Here is a 13677-nt window from a genome sequence, read left to right as displayed (position 1 = left end):
TCTGACAAAACAATTCCCCAAAAATACAAGATTTGGTTCTAGGTATTACAAAGTATGCCACTAAGTAATATGCTATTTTGGCCTTTGTATTTCATAAAACATAAGCAGCATATTTTATAAATAAGCAAAACTGCCATATCCTCATTAATCCCCACCAAAACCAGCAGGTTGAAGCATGGTATCATAAATACACAACTGTAAACTTTTTAAATGAGTAACTTACAGTCTGAGAGACAAGTTAAAATTCAGCTACTAGTTTTTAATTTCCTAATTTTTTATTTAAATATAGAAAGATGGAAGTACTCAATATAATAAAAGCATGTCATTATCCTTTTTGTAGACTGAAAAAACTAATATAAAAGAGAAAAATGATGATGCAAAATAGAGAACTGAATGTGAGAAGCATGGAGAGCTATAAGGCTAAGTCATACCTGATAAAGTTTGATTATATGAGGGTGGTCTAACATTTTCATTATTTGTACTTCTCGGTAGATTTTCTCAAGGTTCACTGCATCCAGCTGAGATTTATCTATAATTTTTATCGCCACCTGCATCCCAGACACAAATAAATACAATTAGTATAAAATAGTTTACATTTTCCAGTTAAGAATCTTTTTAATAAATGACATCTCAGACTTCACCTGCAGGTTCCTATGACAAGATGATAACTAGTTTAAATTCAATGCTCATTCATTCATTCGTTCAACAAATATTTCTTAAACATCTACCATATGTTAAGACACTATGGTAGATTTTGTTTGGCCGTGTATTTAGTGTGCTATGAAGAATAACCCTGATAAATTACTTTAATAAAACATATTTCTCTTTCAGTACAACCGTAATGTCTTTTCACTCCATTTTAAATTGAAGAAATAAAATCTTAAGTTTCAACTACTTATCATTCCTCCACAAAGTATCTATAAACAAATGATCAGCCAAGTAGGAAGTTTGTATTGTACTGATATAAAACTTTTCTAGAAAAGCAAGTGATAGGTTCCAAAGAATATAGACAAACCTTTCTGGAAAAAGGCTAAAAATAAAGTATCAAAATCCATCTACATGAAAAGATACCGATTGGACTAAATTTTGTTTTAAAAGTGAAAGCGCAAAAGCTCAAGTGTCAGTAGTTACACTAAATTTTGACTCCCTTAAAGGAATCTGATTTTGAAAAATGTAACCTTTTCCTGTCATAACTAATTTGAAAGAACTTCATTTGAAGGTGAATAACTAGGTAATCAGAAACCAACAATCATGTATTTTTTTTTCATGCAACCAAAAAAGACTAATTTTTTAAAAATTAGTAGGTATTTAGTTAGAAAATAAGCCATTCTGACTTAAACAAAATTTTCAGATAATTAGGAACCACCCAAACTTAACTATAGTTAAGTTCTGAAGAAACTTGAAAATGTACTTCACATTCTACCAAAACGTGTTCTGAACATAATTCAGTTTTAAGTTGCTGTTTCAAGGTAATTTTTTTTTTAATTAATTTTATTGTGGTGACAATTGTTAGTAAATTTACATAGATTTCAGGTGTACAATTCTGTATTACATCGTCTATAAATCCCATTGCATGTTCACCACCCAGAGTCAGTTCTCCTTCCATCACCATATATTTGATCCCCTTACAAGGTAATTTTTAATTATCAATTATTGTAAGTGCTATAATACTTCAATACTCCTAAAAGGTATCCAAGAAAATAGTACTCAGCTCGTCAATTCACTTCATTCCCTTAGACTCCTGTTTATGCAATTAGTTTTCTCTTCTTTCCTTATGGCTACTCTGTCCTTCGCTGTTGTCTCTTAAAGCTTTACTGTAAGGTTTATTTCTTACCTTTCTCTATTTCTAATTTGCTGTCACAGCTTGTTTCCTGATTTGAATTAATTGTAACCCACAGAAGAACTCAAGCTTCCCAGGGGAAATCAGATTACTAAATTCAATGTGTAAAACTAAATTTTGCCTAAGAAGGGGGGTAGCTCCTGTGCTAGGCAATAAAGTACGTAAGTTTTATGATTGTTATTTTCATTGTTTGTTAGTATTTTATTTCTGTAATCAAAATATTCTAGAAAGCAAAAGGTACTAAACTTTGCTAGAAAGTAGACTGACATTGTACTTGCTATTAGGGATAGTATGAGACCACCTCAAACCTAAATATTAGGTTGGTGCAAGAGTAATTGCGATTTTTGCAATTATTTTTAACTTTTTAAATCGTAATTACTTTTGCACCAACCTAATACATTTAAAGTGACCTTCCTGCCCAATATAGCACAGTATTATCATTTACTTCGGGTAACTTTGGGTAAAAGTTGACAAACAAAAACATAAATGTATACTTGAATCTCTTCAATATTCCTTAGGAAGGTACAAGGGCATACTTTGAAGAAAATGTGTTGCCCTACAATTTTTGGTGTGTCTAGACACCAGTAACCCCTCCCCAAGAGAAAGCTTTTATAACAAAATGGGTCATAACCATCTAATAAATAGAAAAAGAATTGAAGTAAAAAGAATCATGACTTGTAAAATTGCTCATGATTACTGTTAAGAAAAATTTTTATTATATGCATCTTGAGTATCGTATTTAATGTTAAAGAAAAAGTTCGGATACTAAATACCAATTAAAGCAAGATATTACCAAGAGATATCTTCTCTTTTATACTCTTTTGGAAACTTGGCCTCAATGAAAAAGTGAAAAATATATAAATTATCTAATTAAATTTTAAGAAGTTATAAACTTTACTTAACGTTTTCCAGCCAAAAAAAATTTCAAATGACAAAATATAATTCTCTCAATTTTATCTTGGGTCCATATATATGTATATGTATACACACACACGGTCCATATATATATATATATATATGGACCACAGGTCTCTATATTTATATCTTTATATTGTTATCCCTTGTTTATAAGGCTGCTATAAGATTATGAAAAAGAAAAGCACTAACGAAAAAGTAGACCGTGTTAGCATGTTCCTTATTATAGTTAGGGCTAATGAAGCCGCTATAACAACAAGATCCCACAAATAATGATTCAAACACAAAAGCAGCTTATTTCTTGCTCATGTAGCAGAACTGGATGGGTGAAAAGATAGCAGGTGGCCCTCTTCCATGAAGGCATTGGAGATTCCAGGAGGCCTAACTACCTTTAATGGGTGGCTTCCATGGTTACTCTAAAGGCTGTCTCCATTCCAACCAGAGAGAAAGAGAAAAAAGCTCAGAGGATCCCTCATGAGAGGTTTTTATGGGCCAGGTCCAGAAGTGGTACACATTATTTCTGTTCACTTCATCAGTTAGAACTTAGTCACATGACCCTACCTAAATGCAAGGGAGGCCAAGAAACAGTGATGCAGGACCAGGAAGAAGAGGAAACTGAATTTCGGGTGAGCTAGCAGTCTCTGCCATACTCTTCCAGGTAATTTCTTAACAATGGGACCCTACCAAGTACTTCTCAGAAATAAAATAATGACGATGGTGTCTTTCACAACTGTGCAGCACTTTTAAACAGAACACTTTAACATATTTTAACAAGGTTTATCTCATTTCTCAACTTCATATATGGAACAAGCAGTACATCCAGGAGTTGATGAAAGTGAGGTTCAAAATATGTTTCATAATCTACAAAGGTCCCAAAGCTCACGTGAATTAATGGGGGAAAAAAAACGCAGACTTTCTAACTATTTCAAAGAGTCTATTATTCACACATTTACTGAGCACGTGTTGTGTGCCCAGAATTATGCTTGAGATACAAAAATGAACGAGATCTGATTCCTATCCTCAAGGAACTTAATAGACCTGTGGGAACAAAGAGAATGCATTTTGGAAAACAAATTTTATCCAAAAATGATTTGCATTTGGGGATTTCCCCAATGGTGTACAAAAGTCTGAACTTACAAAAGGGTTGTATTCCAACAGTTCATTTTGAAGATAACTATGAACTTAGATTTCTTGGAACTTCCTCTCCACACCCCTTCTCTATTTAGTTTCGAACACAGTGCCAAGTACAAAATCTGCATGGTGGTAACAAACTCAAGCAAGGGACTTTGTAAACTGAAGGATCCCTTTGTTGTTATTGTTCATCTAAATTATACAACTCTCTAATTCCTAATTATGTATGATCTTTTAAAAAAAAAACTTCAGTGAATTTATTGGAGATAGAAAAATTAATATTCCTTCTTCTAGGTATCCCTATACAACTTTATAGAGCGTACTGCGTAGGCTAGAATGATTACTATCAAACTATATCCCACGTAAAGTAGCAGCATTGAATATTCAATCTCATAAATAGGAAAATGTGAATTAAAACGTCTAATATGTTAATTATATCTCAAAAATACCATTTTCACTTATTATATCTACAAAGATTAAAAAACAAACACACTTGTGAGTTAAGGTTCAATGAGAAGGCCATGTTTACATATTGCTGGTAAGAATATAAAATAGGTTATAATTTTTCTGGAAGGTAATCTGACAATCTTTATCAAGAACTTTAAAAATCATCCATCCCATTTAGCCTAAGGATTCTACTTCTGAGAAATTATTTGAAGGAAATAATCTGAAATGATAAGTATTTATGTGTAAATATATTCACTAGAGTATTAAAAATAGAAATAGTAATTAGGAAAATAACTACATGAATTATGGTAACTTTATAACTATTACACAACCATTAAAATGGTTCCTTTAATAACATGGATAAATGCTTAGACTAAATAGTAAATTAAAAATCAGAGTATCAGTGCAGTCTCAATACAAGATATGTATAGAAAAACACCAGGAAAAACTAGATACAAATATGACAAAAACGTTATCAGTGGGTGAAAAAATAATGGATTGTTTTATTTTTTTGCTTTATACTTTTCTGTGCAATTTTTCTTTGAACCACACATATAAAAGTGGCTTTGGGGGATTTTATCAGGAAGTAACACAATAAGAACTATTTTTCTAGTAACAAATCAGAAGGGATTAACATATTTGCTCAAGTAATTACCTCAAGTAAGACCTGCTTCAGTTACATTTACTACTAATACACAAATTCTACACTGTCCCTCTGAAGTACCAAGTAGCATATGCTTACCATACAATTAGATGTCGAAGTTAAAAATTAAATACACTTTTAAAACTTATACATCAAATCACAGGTGGAATCAGAACATACCAGCCTATATCATTTGATTGAAAAGTGAATGTGATTGAGTAGACTACAATGAGCGAGTTTCTGAAAGCAGTAAAAGAATCAGTAGTATAAATGACATGGGTAGTTCTCCAACTACCCTTTAAAATAAGTTAAACGTTTTCTAATTTAAATTTTGACTTTTAAAATATAAGGATTTGATTATTTTAATACTCGGGTAAGGGAAAATTGGAAGAAAGGTAAACGTCGGCATACTTTTATATCCATAAAAAGACAATGAAAGAACTGATTAAAAATAACCTATCTTAAAATTATTTAAACAAATCAACAAAAAAGACACTCACTTAAAAATTGGGCCAAAGAACAAAAAGCAATTTACAAAAGAAATGTAAATAGTCATATGAAATTGTGTAATCAAAGACATGCACATTAGAATAATATTTTCTCCCATCAAATTGGAAAATGTTTAAAAATCAAATTTCTGGTAAATATGCATTCCTCCTGGTGAGGATTAATAGGTACTCTTTTTCTGGAAGATAATTTAGCATCTTATGCCATAAGATATGGATCTAAGGACATACCCCTTGACCCAAGCATTTCTATTGCTATAGGATTACCCTGAGGAAATAATCAGATAGGTACATAAAGATGTATATACAGGAATGCTCTCTGGAACATTATTTCAGAAAGAGAAACAGCAAGAGAAATAATCTAAATGTTCAATAACAGGAAATTCATTAAATAAAATACAGAAGGTCATATGCAAGGATACTATTTAACCATGTTTTCAACAGTTTTTTTAAACTTGGGAAAAATGTTCATAACACATTAAGTGAAAAACACAGATTATATGTACAAATGACATCAATTTAATTACCTACATATAAAATACATGTGAATAACTAAGAGGATCTGAACCAAATATTAACAGTGGTTATCTCTTGGACTGGATGGTGGAATTAAGGATGTTTATTTTCTTCTTTGAGCTCTTTAACAATGTCTACAATAAATAAGCAATGTTTATAATTCCTTTTGTAATTGGAGGAAAAAAAACACCTAAATACTATGTTTATTTTAAAAAACTTAAAGCAAATTTTAGTATCATTTTTTTCTTTTAATTCATCCAAGAGTCATCTCTTAACTTGTTTAAAGTATTTTTAAAATGTTTTTTAAAATGAAGATTTTTCTGATGACATTCCCAAATGTAATTGTCTCTTACTCTTCTAATAATCTCAAACTGGATACATGGGCTCTTTCTCTTTGAAGAGTGAAAAAGCATTCTCCACAAATGTTCTGTATAGTGGAACTTTTACATAAATAACTTATTTCAAAAATATAGAAGTGGAAGGCAGAAGAGGTACTAGGTATCCTAAAGAGAAAAAAAGTATTTTAATGAATTTCTGGAATCCATTTGGCTCCAAGGAAATGAATCTGTCATCAGCAGAGGGCCATAAATCAAATGTCATCATGTGAATCCAAGAATTGAGGCCAATTTCAGTTATTTCCAAATAAATGTTTTCTTAATTGCCTGATACTGAGATAGACTTTCCCAATGGAATTAAAAAAACACAAACTCTGTCAGAGTTAAAAATTTCTACAGAATATAAAAATTTACACAACTCTTTATTTTTCATGTATGTCTTCCCCAACTCCCCCAAAAAGAACAGGACATTTGAACAGAATAATTTGCTAATATTACTTGTCTGAGACCCAAGAAACTAGGGAACAATTTCTAATAAAACATATATACTTCATGACAACTAAAATTTTTATTTCAACACACAAAGATCAGACTAGATCTAGATACAAGTATTAGTGATTAAATTATTTGGCAACAAGTCCTTTTGTTGCACATAGTACATTTACTTGTTGAAATCTGCCATTTTTTTTGCTGTTTTTTTAAAAGTTATTGTTATATATTTGCTTCAGGTTTACAGTGCAATGGTTCGGCATTTATATAATCTATGAAGTGATCCCTCCAAGAAGTCCAGTACCCATGTGACACTCTACTTAGTCTTTACAACATTATTGATTATATTCCCCATACTGTATTTCACATTCCCGTGACCATTTTGTGACTACTAATTTGTACTTTCTAACCCCTTCACCTTCTTCCCCACTCCCAACCCCCTCCCATCTAGCAATCATCTATTTCTGTTTTGTTTGCTCATTTATTCTGTCCTTTGGATTCCACATATAAGTGATATCATACGGTATTTTTCTTTCTCAGTCTGACTTATTTCACTTAGCATAATATCCTCTAGGTCCATCCATGTTGTCGCAAATGGTAAGATGAAATCTGGAATATTTCAGAGCACAAGATTAATATTAAGACTACTAAGAGGAATCTTAAAATTTTAAAGCAAAATATAAAATTCAATGGTATTAAAAAATAAGTTCTCTTCAAGAAATGTTGCAATCAGGGTATAATATGCCCTTCTCTGGTTTCTACCCTTGCTCTAAAAATGCAATTTTGATACTTTAACTAGTTGGAAAGCTTTAAAAATACTAACTTTTAAAGATAGTAGTTTCAGAATTATGCCTAAATATAAAAGCCCTCAAATGCACAGAGAAAGCTATTCAGTGAATCAAAGCAGTTTACAGAATGTCCTTGCTATCAGGTTTGCAGTCCAGGTTCTCCCAACACCTAAGTGCCATTTTAATACGGTAATTTTCAGAACCTCTGTGAAATTACCTTAAGAGTCCATGGGCAACACATTTATATGCTCTTTAGCTAAGTAATAAAAGAGGCATGGTATTGAGGAAAACTCAATTATCTGTCATAGAAAAGGTCTGAAAATAACTAATGATGGTTATTGCTGGGTGATGATATAACGGGTAATTCTTATCGTTTATCTATACTTTTTAGTTTTTCAATAATAAACATGACAGATTTGATGAATATATATTACTCTTTAATGTAAAAATAATACCTTTTCACTTGGAAATTTCCCTTCTAGGAATTTACCCCTAATTCCTCCTCCCTGAAAAAATTAAAAATGTAGACACAGCCTCGTATACACAAAAATTATTCACTGCAAATTATTTACTATAAGTGAACATTAGAAACTATATAATGTCCAGTAATATGAAATCGTTAAGTAAAATAGGATTCATCTAAAGGCAGAACACTACAGCTATTAAAAATGTTTTATAAAGTTATATACCAAACAAAATGATCAGGCTATACTGATAAGTGGAAAAAAAGGGTACAATTTATATAAATGTACCTACCATGTGATCTCTGGAAAATGTATTTTAAAAAGATGACTAGAGGAAATATGCCATAATGTTAAGAATTATTTATTCCCATTGGTGGAGGAATTGTACGTGTATATTCTTTAGATTTTCTACATTAAGACTGTATTACTTTAGAAGTCAGAAAACAAAAAAGTTTAAAGGCACAAATGACTTTTCTGAAATTTTATTTAATAGACAAAAAACTAGTCATAGAAGGAAAAAGTTATTTGCTAGTACAGTAATAATAAAACACTACTCAAGGACATGTATAGCATAGCAAACTAGCAACCACTACTGCCTAAAATAGTTTAACAGTCTAAATGCTATTATTCTTTTCCCATTATGCTAATTTTATAAAATTAGCTACTCTAATTCATAAATCACAAACCAATACTACAAAGCTTTTATGAAGTATTATATTAGGAAGCTGGATTCGACCACCACCTGCTTTCCCTTCTGCATGCAAAATTTACAGAGATCTAACATGAGAATACCACTTCAGATGATGATGTAATTATATTTCTTAAACAATGTTAAGCTATTTGCTATATTAAGCCAAAATGAAGATCTCTTTTGTCTACTGATTTTTTTTCTTCCTAAAAGGCAAACAGTCTTGGATCTCCCAAGTTCTGTAAAAGAAAAAAAAAGAAAAAACAAAACAGAACAAGAGACAGAGAAGAGCCCATTAAAAATAAGAGTCTAATTGTTTATGACATTGATGTTTAAGCTAAGCCCTAAAATTTGCCTTGGGTTCAAACTTGGTAAAAAAGACCTGCAAGTTTTAAAACACACAAACTTATATTGATGTTAAAGTATATTGAAGAGACTTTTATAAGCAGTAAGTAAAATAATATTTTTCTGATATTGTTCTTTATACATTAATTGGTTTCACTGTAATTACTGTAGTATGTTCAGCAATGAAAACTTAAAGTAATGTTAAATAAAACGAAAGTTTCCACTAGCCATCTTATTTATAGTATTTGAAGAAGTTGTTGTATTTGTCAAAGGCATAAATGTGTATACAATGAATGCATGAAGATAACAAATACTGCTTTAAAAAACTCTAGCAACGAACAGTAGACTTTAACAAATAATTGTATCTGCGCTGTAGCTAAACAATTCCTAAGTGGAAATTACCATAAAAGTTCACAGAGCAACTTTACAAACCTGAGATCTATAGGAACTTTTCACTATTAAGCGGCTATTTCACTCACGCCTCTCAACTGTGGTATCTTCAATCACACCAAATTTTCACACACTCATCCATCTTAACTGCACACTTTCTTTTTATATGTTAAGGACACCTTCTTTAGAAAAGCACAAGGGAGATGGGCTCTGTGGACTAGAAATTTAACTTTCAACTTAATCGTTTTACACACATACACTACACACACAATTCTGGATCTGGGTGCTCTTTCATAACCTGACCTGTGCCTTCAATTACAAATTGATCTCACTCCATCTCACATAGCCAAGCCGTGACACTACTCCACAGTGCCCCCTAGCTCTACAGGAGATGTCAGTTCAAGAGAGACTTCGTTGGAACTGTGAACCGCAAGAGAAAGTATCAGTCACTATCAGCTCCACTTAAGCAGTTCTTAAACAGACACTGTACTGCCTCAATTTGACCTAACAAATAACAGCTGACTTCATAAAATAGTGCTACTAATACTGATAAGAGCTGATGAGCAAAAAATATTTACGACCTAAAGGGTTTCTGTAGAAGCTCTCTGCAACGTGCAATTTGTTACATATTTAGACAGTCATTAAGAAAGGGCGCATACAAAAATACACGTTGAAAACGGCTTCTTTTCATATAATTTAAGGGGAAACGCCATGGCATTAGGCCATGGTTCTTAAGAACGGTACCAATTTCTTCATTTTCAAAACTGCAGGGATCACAGTAATTTCACTATAGTCACAGTATTTATCATTACACACTTAATCTAAATTGCTAACACTGAGAAATTTTTGAGAGGAAAACTTATGACCTTGGTCCTGATGCTACAAAATAAGTCATATTTGGACTGTTTCAGGATCAATAGGGGAGGGCAAAAAGTGAAGATGACACAATGACATATACCTCTTCTTTTTGGAAATAAGAGTCCTTCACAAAAACAAAGCATAAACAAAGTTAAGCAAAACTTCTAAGAAAAACAGCTACAAAAAATCACTCAAGTTTTCAAATGCCCTTCACCTTACACTACCATTCTGAGAAAAAAAAAGCCCTATGTTATTCCATATTCAAACTCTAGTGCATTCACCATTAGGGGGGGGGGGGGACTGAAAAGGATGAAAACTGGAGGGAAAAAAAAACCTGAAAAAGAATGAAATCCCAGAACTACAACGAGGCAGAGTAGAGTATGTCAAAAACACGAGGTTTTATTCTAAAGAATGGTTTTGTGTCTACCGTTTTCTAAAGTATTTAATTTGTGAGTCTTAAAATAGAGACCCCGAGGAGAGCAGCTTGAGGCAGTGGAGGAAGGGGGTGGGTTAGGTAAGAACAGAGACTTGGGAGAAAATGTGTGCCGTGCACTAGACTGTGCAATGGAGGGGGGGGGGACGGGGGGGTGATGCTGACTGAATTCACCGTCGGGGAGCAGCTGAGGGCTCTAAGAGCAGAGAGGTAGAATCTGCGCGGCTTAAGGAACCAGTATTCACAGCCAGAAGGTACACCTGGTAAAGAGACAAGCCGGGATGAGAAAGGCCGACCTACTAACCATGCAAATGCAGAGATGACCCTTTTAACCAGTTCCATTGTCTGGAATATTAGAGGGAAATGCCTCAGGCACGACGACAAGCTAGCGTGACACCAAATCAGAGACACAGTCGGGGAAAAGGAGGGAAAGAAGGTGGACAGTGGCCGTTGGGGCTTTCTCGGCCACCGGGCCCCCTTCCTCGCCGGGCCGGGGAGGGGCGCCGGGTCACAGGGAACGCGCGATGCCCCGTCTCGGGAGTTCGGGCGCGGGCGGTCCCGTCCCCGGGGCTGGCGACGTCTCTCACCGCGCAGCCCGGGAGCACCGAGACTTCCCCTCCCACCCCACCCCCAGCCGAAAGCTGGGAAGACGCGGAACTTGGGCTCCGGAGCGGAGGCCACAGACCAGGTCAGGGCCAGGGTGGATGGCTCTGCGCGAAATTCTGTGTGGCCACAGGGGGTGGCGCAGGGAAGGCAAAGCCCTGGCCGGTGGGTTTCCAATCAGACGACACGCGGTGAGCGCCTAAGGGAGACCGGACCCCGATCCCTGAGGCGCTCACCGAGCGCCTGCACCGCCTGGGTCCTCAGTCCCAGGCCCTCCGGTCTCGGCTATGACCCGGCCTCCCGGGTGTCCCCAAGGCCCCGCTGCAGCCGCCCCGCTCGGGAAACGGCTCCTCTCCCGAACCCTAGCCTCGGACGCTCCCGCCGAGCCCCCGGCCGCACCTCCGTCTTGGTGATCCGGTGCCGCCCCAGCTTCACAACGGCGAAGTTGCCCTTGCCCAGCGTGCCCTCGATGTCGTAGAACCCCACCCGGACCGGCCCGCGCTGCAAGTGCCTCGGGCCATCCGCCATGACCATGCTGGGCCCCGCTGCTAGACACGGCGGACTGGAGCGCGGGCTGGCGGGCGGGCGGGCGGCGCGGCTGAGCTCGGGTGGCGCGGCTGAGCTCCGGCGACCGCCGCTCCGCTCGCTCCTCCGCTCCGTCCCTCCCGCTCCGCAGGGCCCAGCCAGGCGCGCGCGGCTGCTGACGTGCGCCGACGTCAGGGGGCCGGAGCAGGGGGGCGGGGGTGGGACCGGGTCTTGATTGGTCGCCATGGCGACCGGAGCAGCGTCGACGTCGGCGGCGGGAGGGAGGAAGGGAGGGAGAGAAGACGGGCGGGGCTTGGACGGGGCGTTCTTTCCGGGCTCCGGCGCCCTCCGCTCTCCCTTCGGCGCTGCGGCGGCCTGGGGCGGGGTGGTCCCCTGGCCCGCCCAGTTCCTCGTCCTCCCAGCCGAAGGCCAAGAGCGAGCCCTGGTGGGCGGAGCGGAGGGGTGCAGCGACCTGGACCCGGCCTGAGGTCTCCTTCTCCAGCGCCAGCGTTCTCCCACCCCGGGACCTTCCCGCCAAAACCTCTCACCTATGACTACAGTGCGTCCTAAATTTGGCACGGGCAAAGAACAGTGGCTGAGCAATGCATTGCTCACAGGCTCCTTTCTTTGTATCCTTTTCTCATCTTGTTTCTATATAAATCCCTCCACATTTGATGTCACTGAGGAATCCTCCTGACAGCAGCAGGTCGCTTATAGACTCACTGAACGTCAGCGTTGAAGAGACCCTAGAGATCATTTAATGCAGGAATTCGTAGTCTCAAATGGGTCTGGGATCCTTGAACCTCCTAAAATGTATGCAAATTTTGGCTTACTTGTCTCTGAGGAGATAGGACCATAGCTTTTATCAGATTCCCAAACCTGTGAGTGACCACGAAAAGGTTAAGAAATACGTCCTAATGTAATCCAATTTCTTTTCAGATGAGTACTCATGTCCCACGGAATGAAGGGAATTGCCAAGGTCACGCAGGTAATGTTAGAGTGAGGATTGCAAATCACACCAGTCTTCCGCATGGTGACTCAAGGAAACAGGTACAGTGTTATTTTAAAATTTGGAAATATATGCCTCCAGATCTTGATTTCTAAATACCATTCTCCACTGAAAGGAATCAGACTCCTTGAAGAAATGGCTGATTCCGGGGCAGAGAAAGGGAAAGTATTAAATGCCCTTGAAAGATCTTGTATGAGAGAGCAAGATTTTCAAAAAATGTCTAAAGGAAATAGAAGCTAGCTTGAGTGTCCCTCCACTTACCAAATCTGGGATAATTTGAGTATCATGAATGACTAATGATAGAAATGAGTTTTTAAAAAGGAATTCACAAGTACATACTTATTCCTAAAAATTTTAAATAAATATAAAGGGGGAAATGACAATTCTCCCTGACAGTGGAATGCCAACTAATAATACACATAGAAGAAATGATGAAATTAGGAAAATCACCATTTTGCAACCATTATAGCAATAATTGATTCAGACAGGATTATCAATAGATGTTAAAATCATTGGGTGAAAGTGCCTGGTGAACAGGATATTTACATAATCTCAAAATACCTTTGGATGTTTTTACTCATTAAAATAAGGAATAAACACAGTACCTTTACAGTGGAGAAATATGACAGACATCTCCCTAACAAAATGATCAAAGTTAATGCCACCAATTATGGGATAAAATGACATGACATGCCTCCTGATGTGAGATAGTAAGGACATATCTCTTATGTAGTATCCCTGTTAAAAATACA

At 36.7% G+C, this 13677-nt stretch overlaps 1 protein-coding gene across 3 annotated transcripts in view; it reads right to left on the bottom strand.

The window, feature by feature from the left end:
- The window catches only part of SIK2 (salt inducible kinase 2), a 120761-nt gene extending 108681 nt beyond the window's left edge, over positions 1-12080 (bottom strand). For 2 of the 3 annotated variants that reach the window (XM_081062448.1, XM_081062449.1), the window contains exons 1-2: positions 11791-12065; positions 432-548 (exon numbers count right to left, since the gene is read on the bottom strand). In XM_081062448.1, the coding sequence (XP_080918574.1) occupies positions 432-548; positions 11791-11925 (252 nt within the window). In that variant the 5' untranslated portion in view covers positions 11926-12065. Of the gene's footprint in view, positions 1-431; positions 549-11790 lie in introns of all 3 variants that reach the window. The other variant, XM_081062450.1, reaches the window with a different exon arrangement.
- Positions 12081-13677: the final 1597 nt, after the last annotated feature.

Source organism: Rhinolophus hipposideros, assembly GCF_964194185.1.
Source record: "Rhinolophus hipposideros genome assembly, chromosome: 10".
Taxonomy (NCBI): Eukaryota; Metazoa; Chordata; class Mammalia; order Chiroptera; family Rhinolophidae; genus Rhinolophus; species Rhinolophus hipposideros.
Note: the sequence above shows the minus strand (reverse complement) of the source record. Positions and strands in the feature narration are given on the sequence as shown.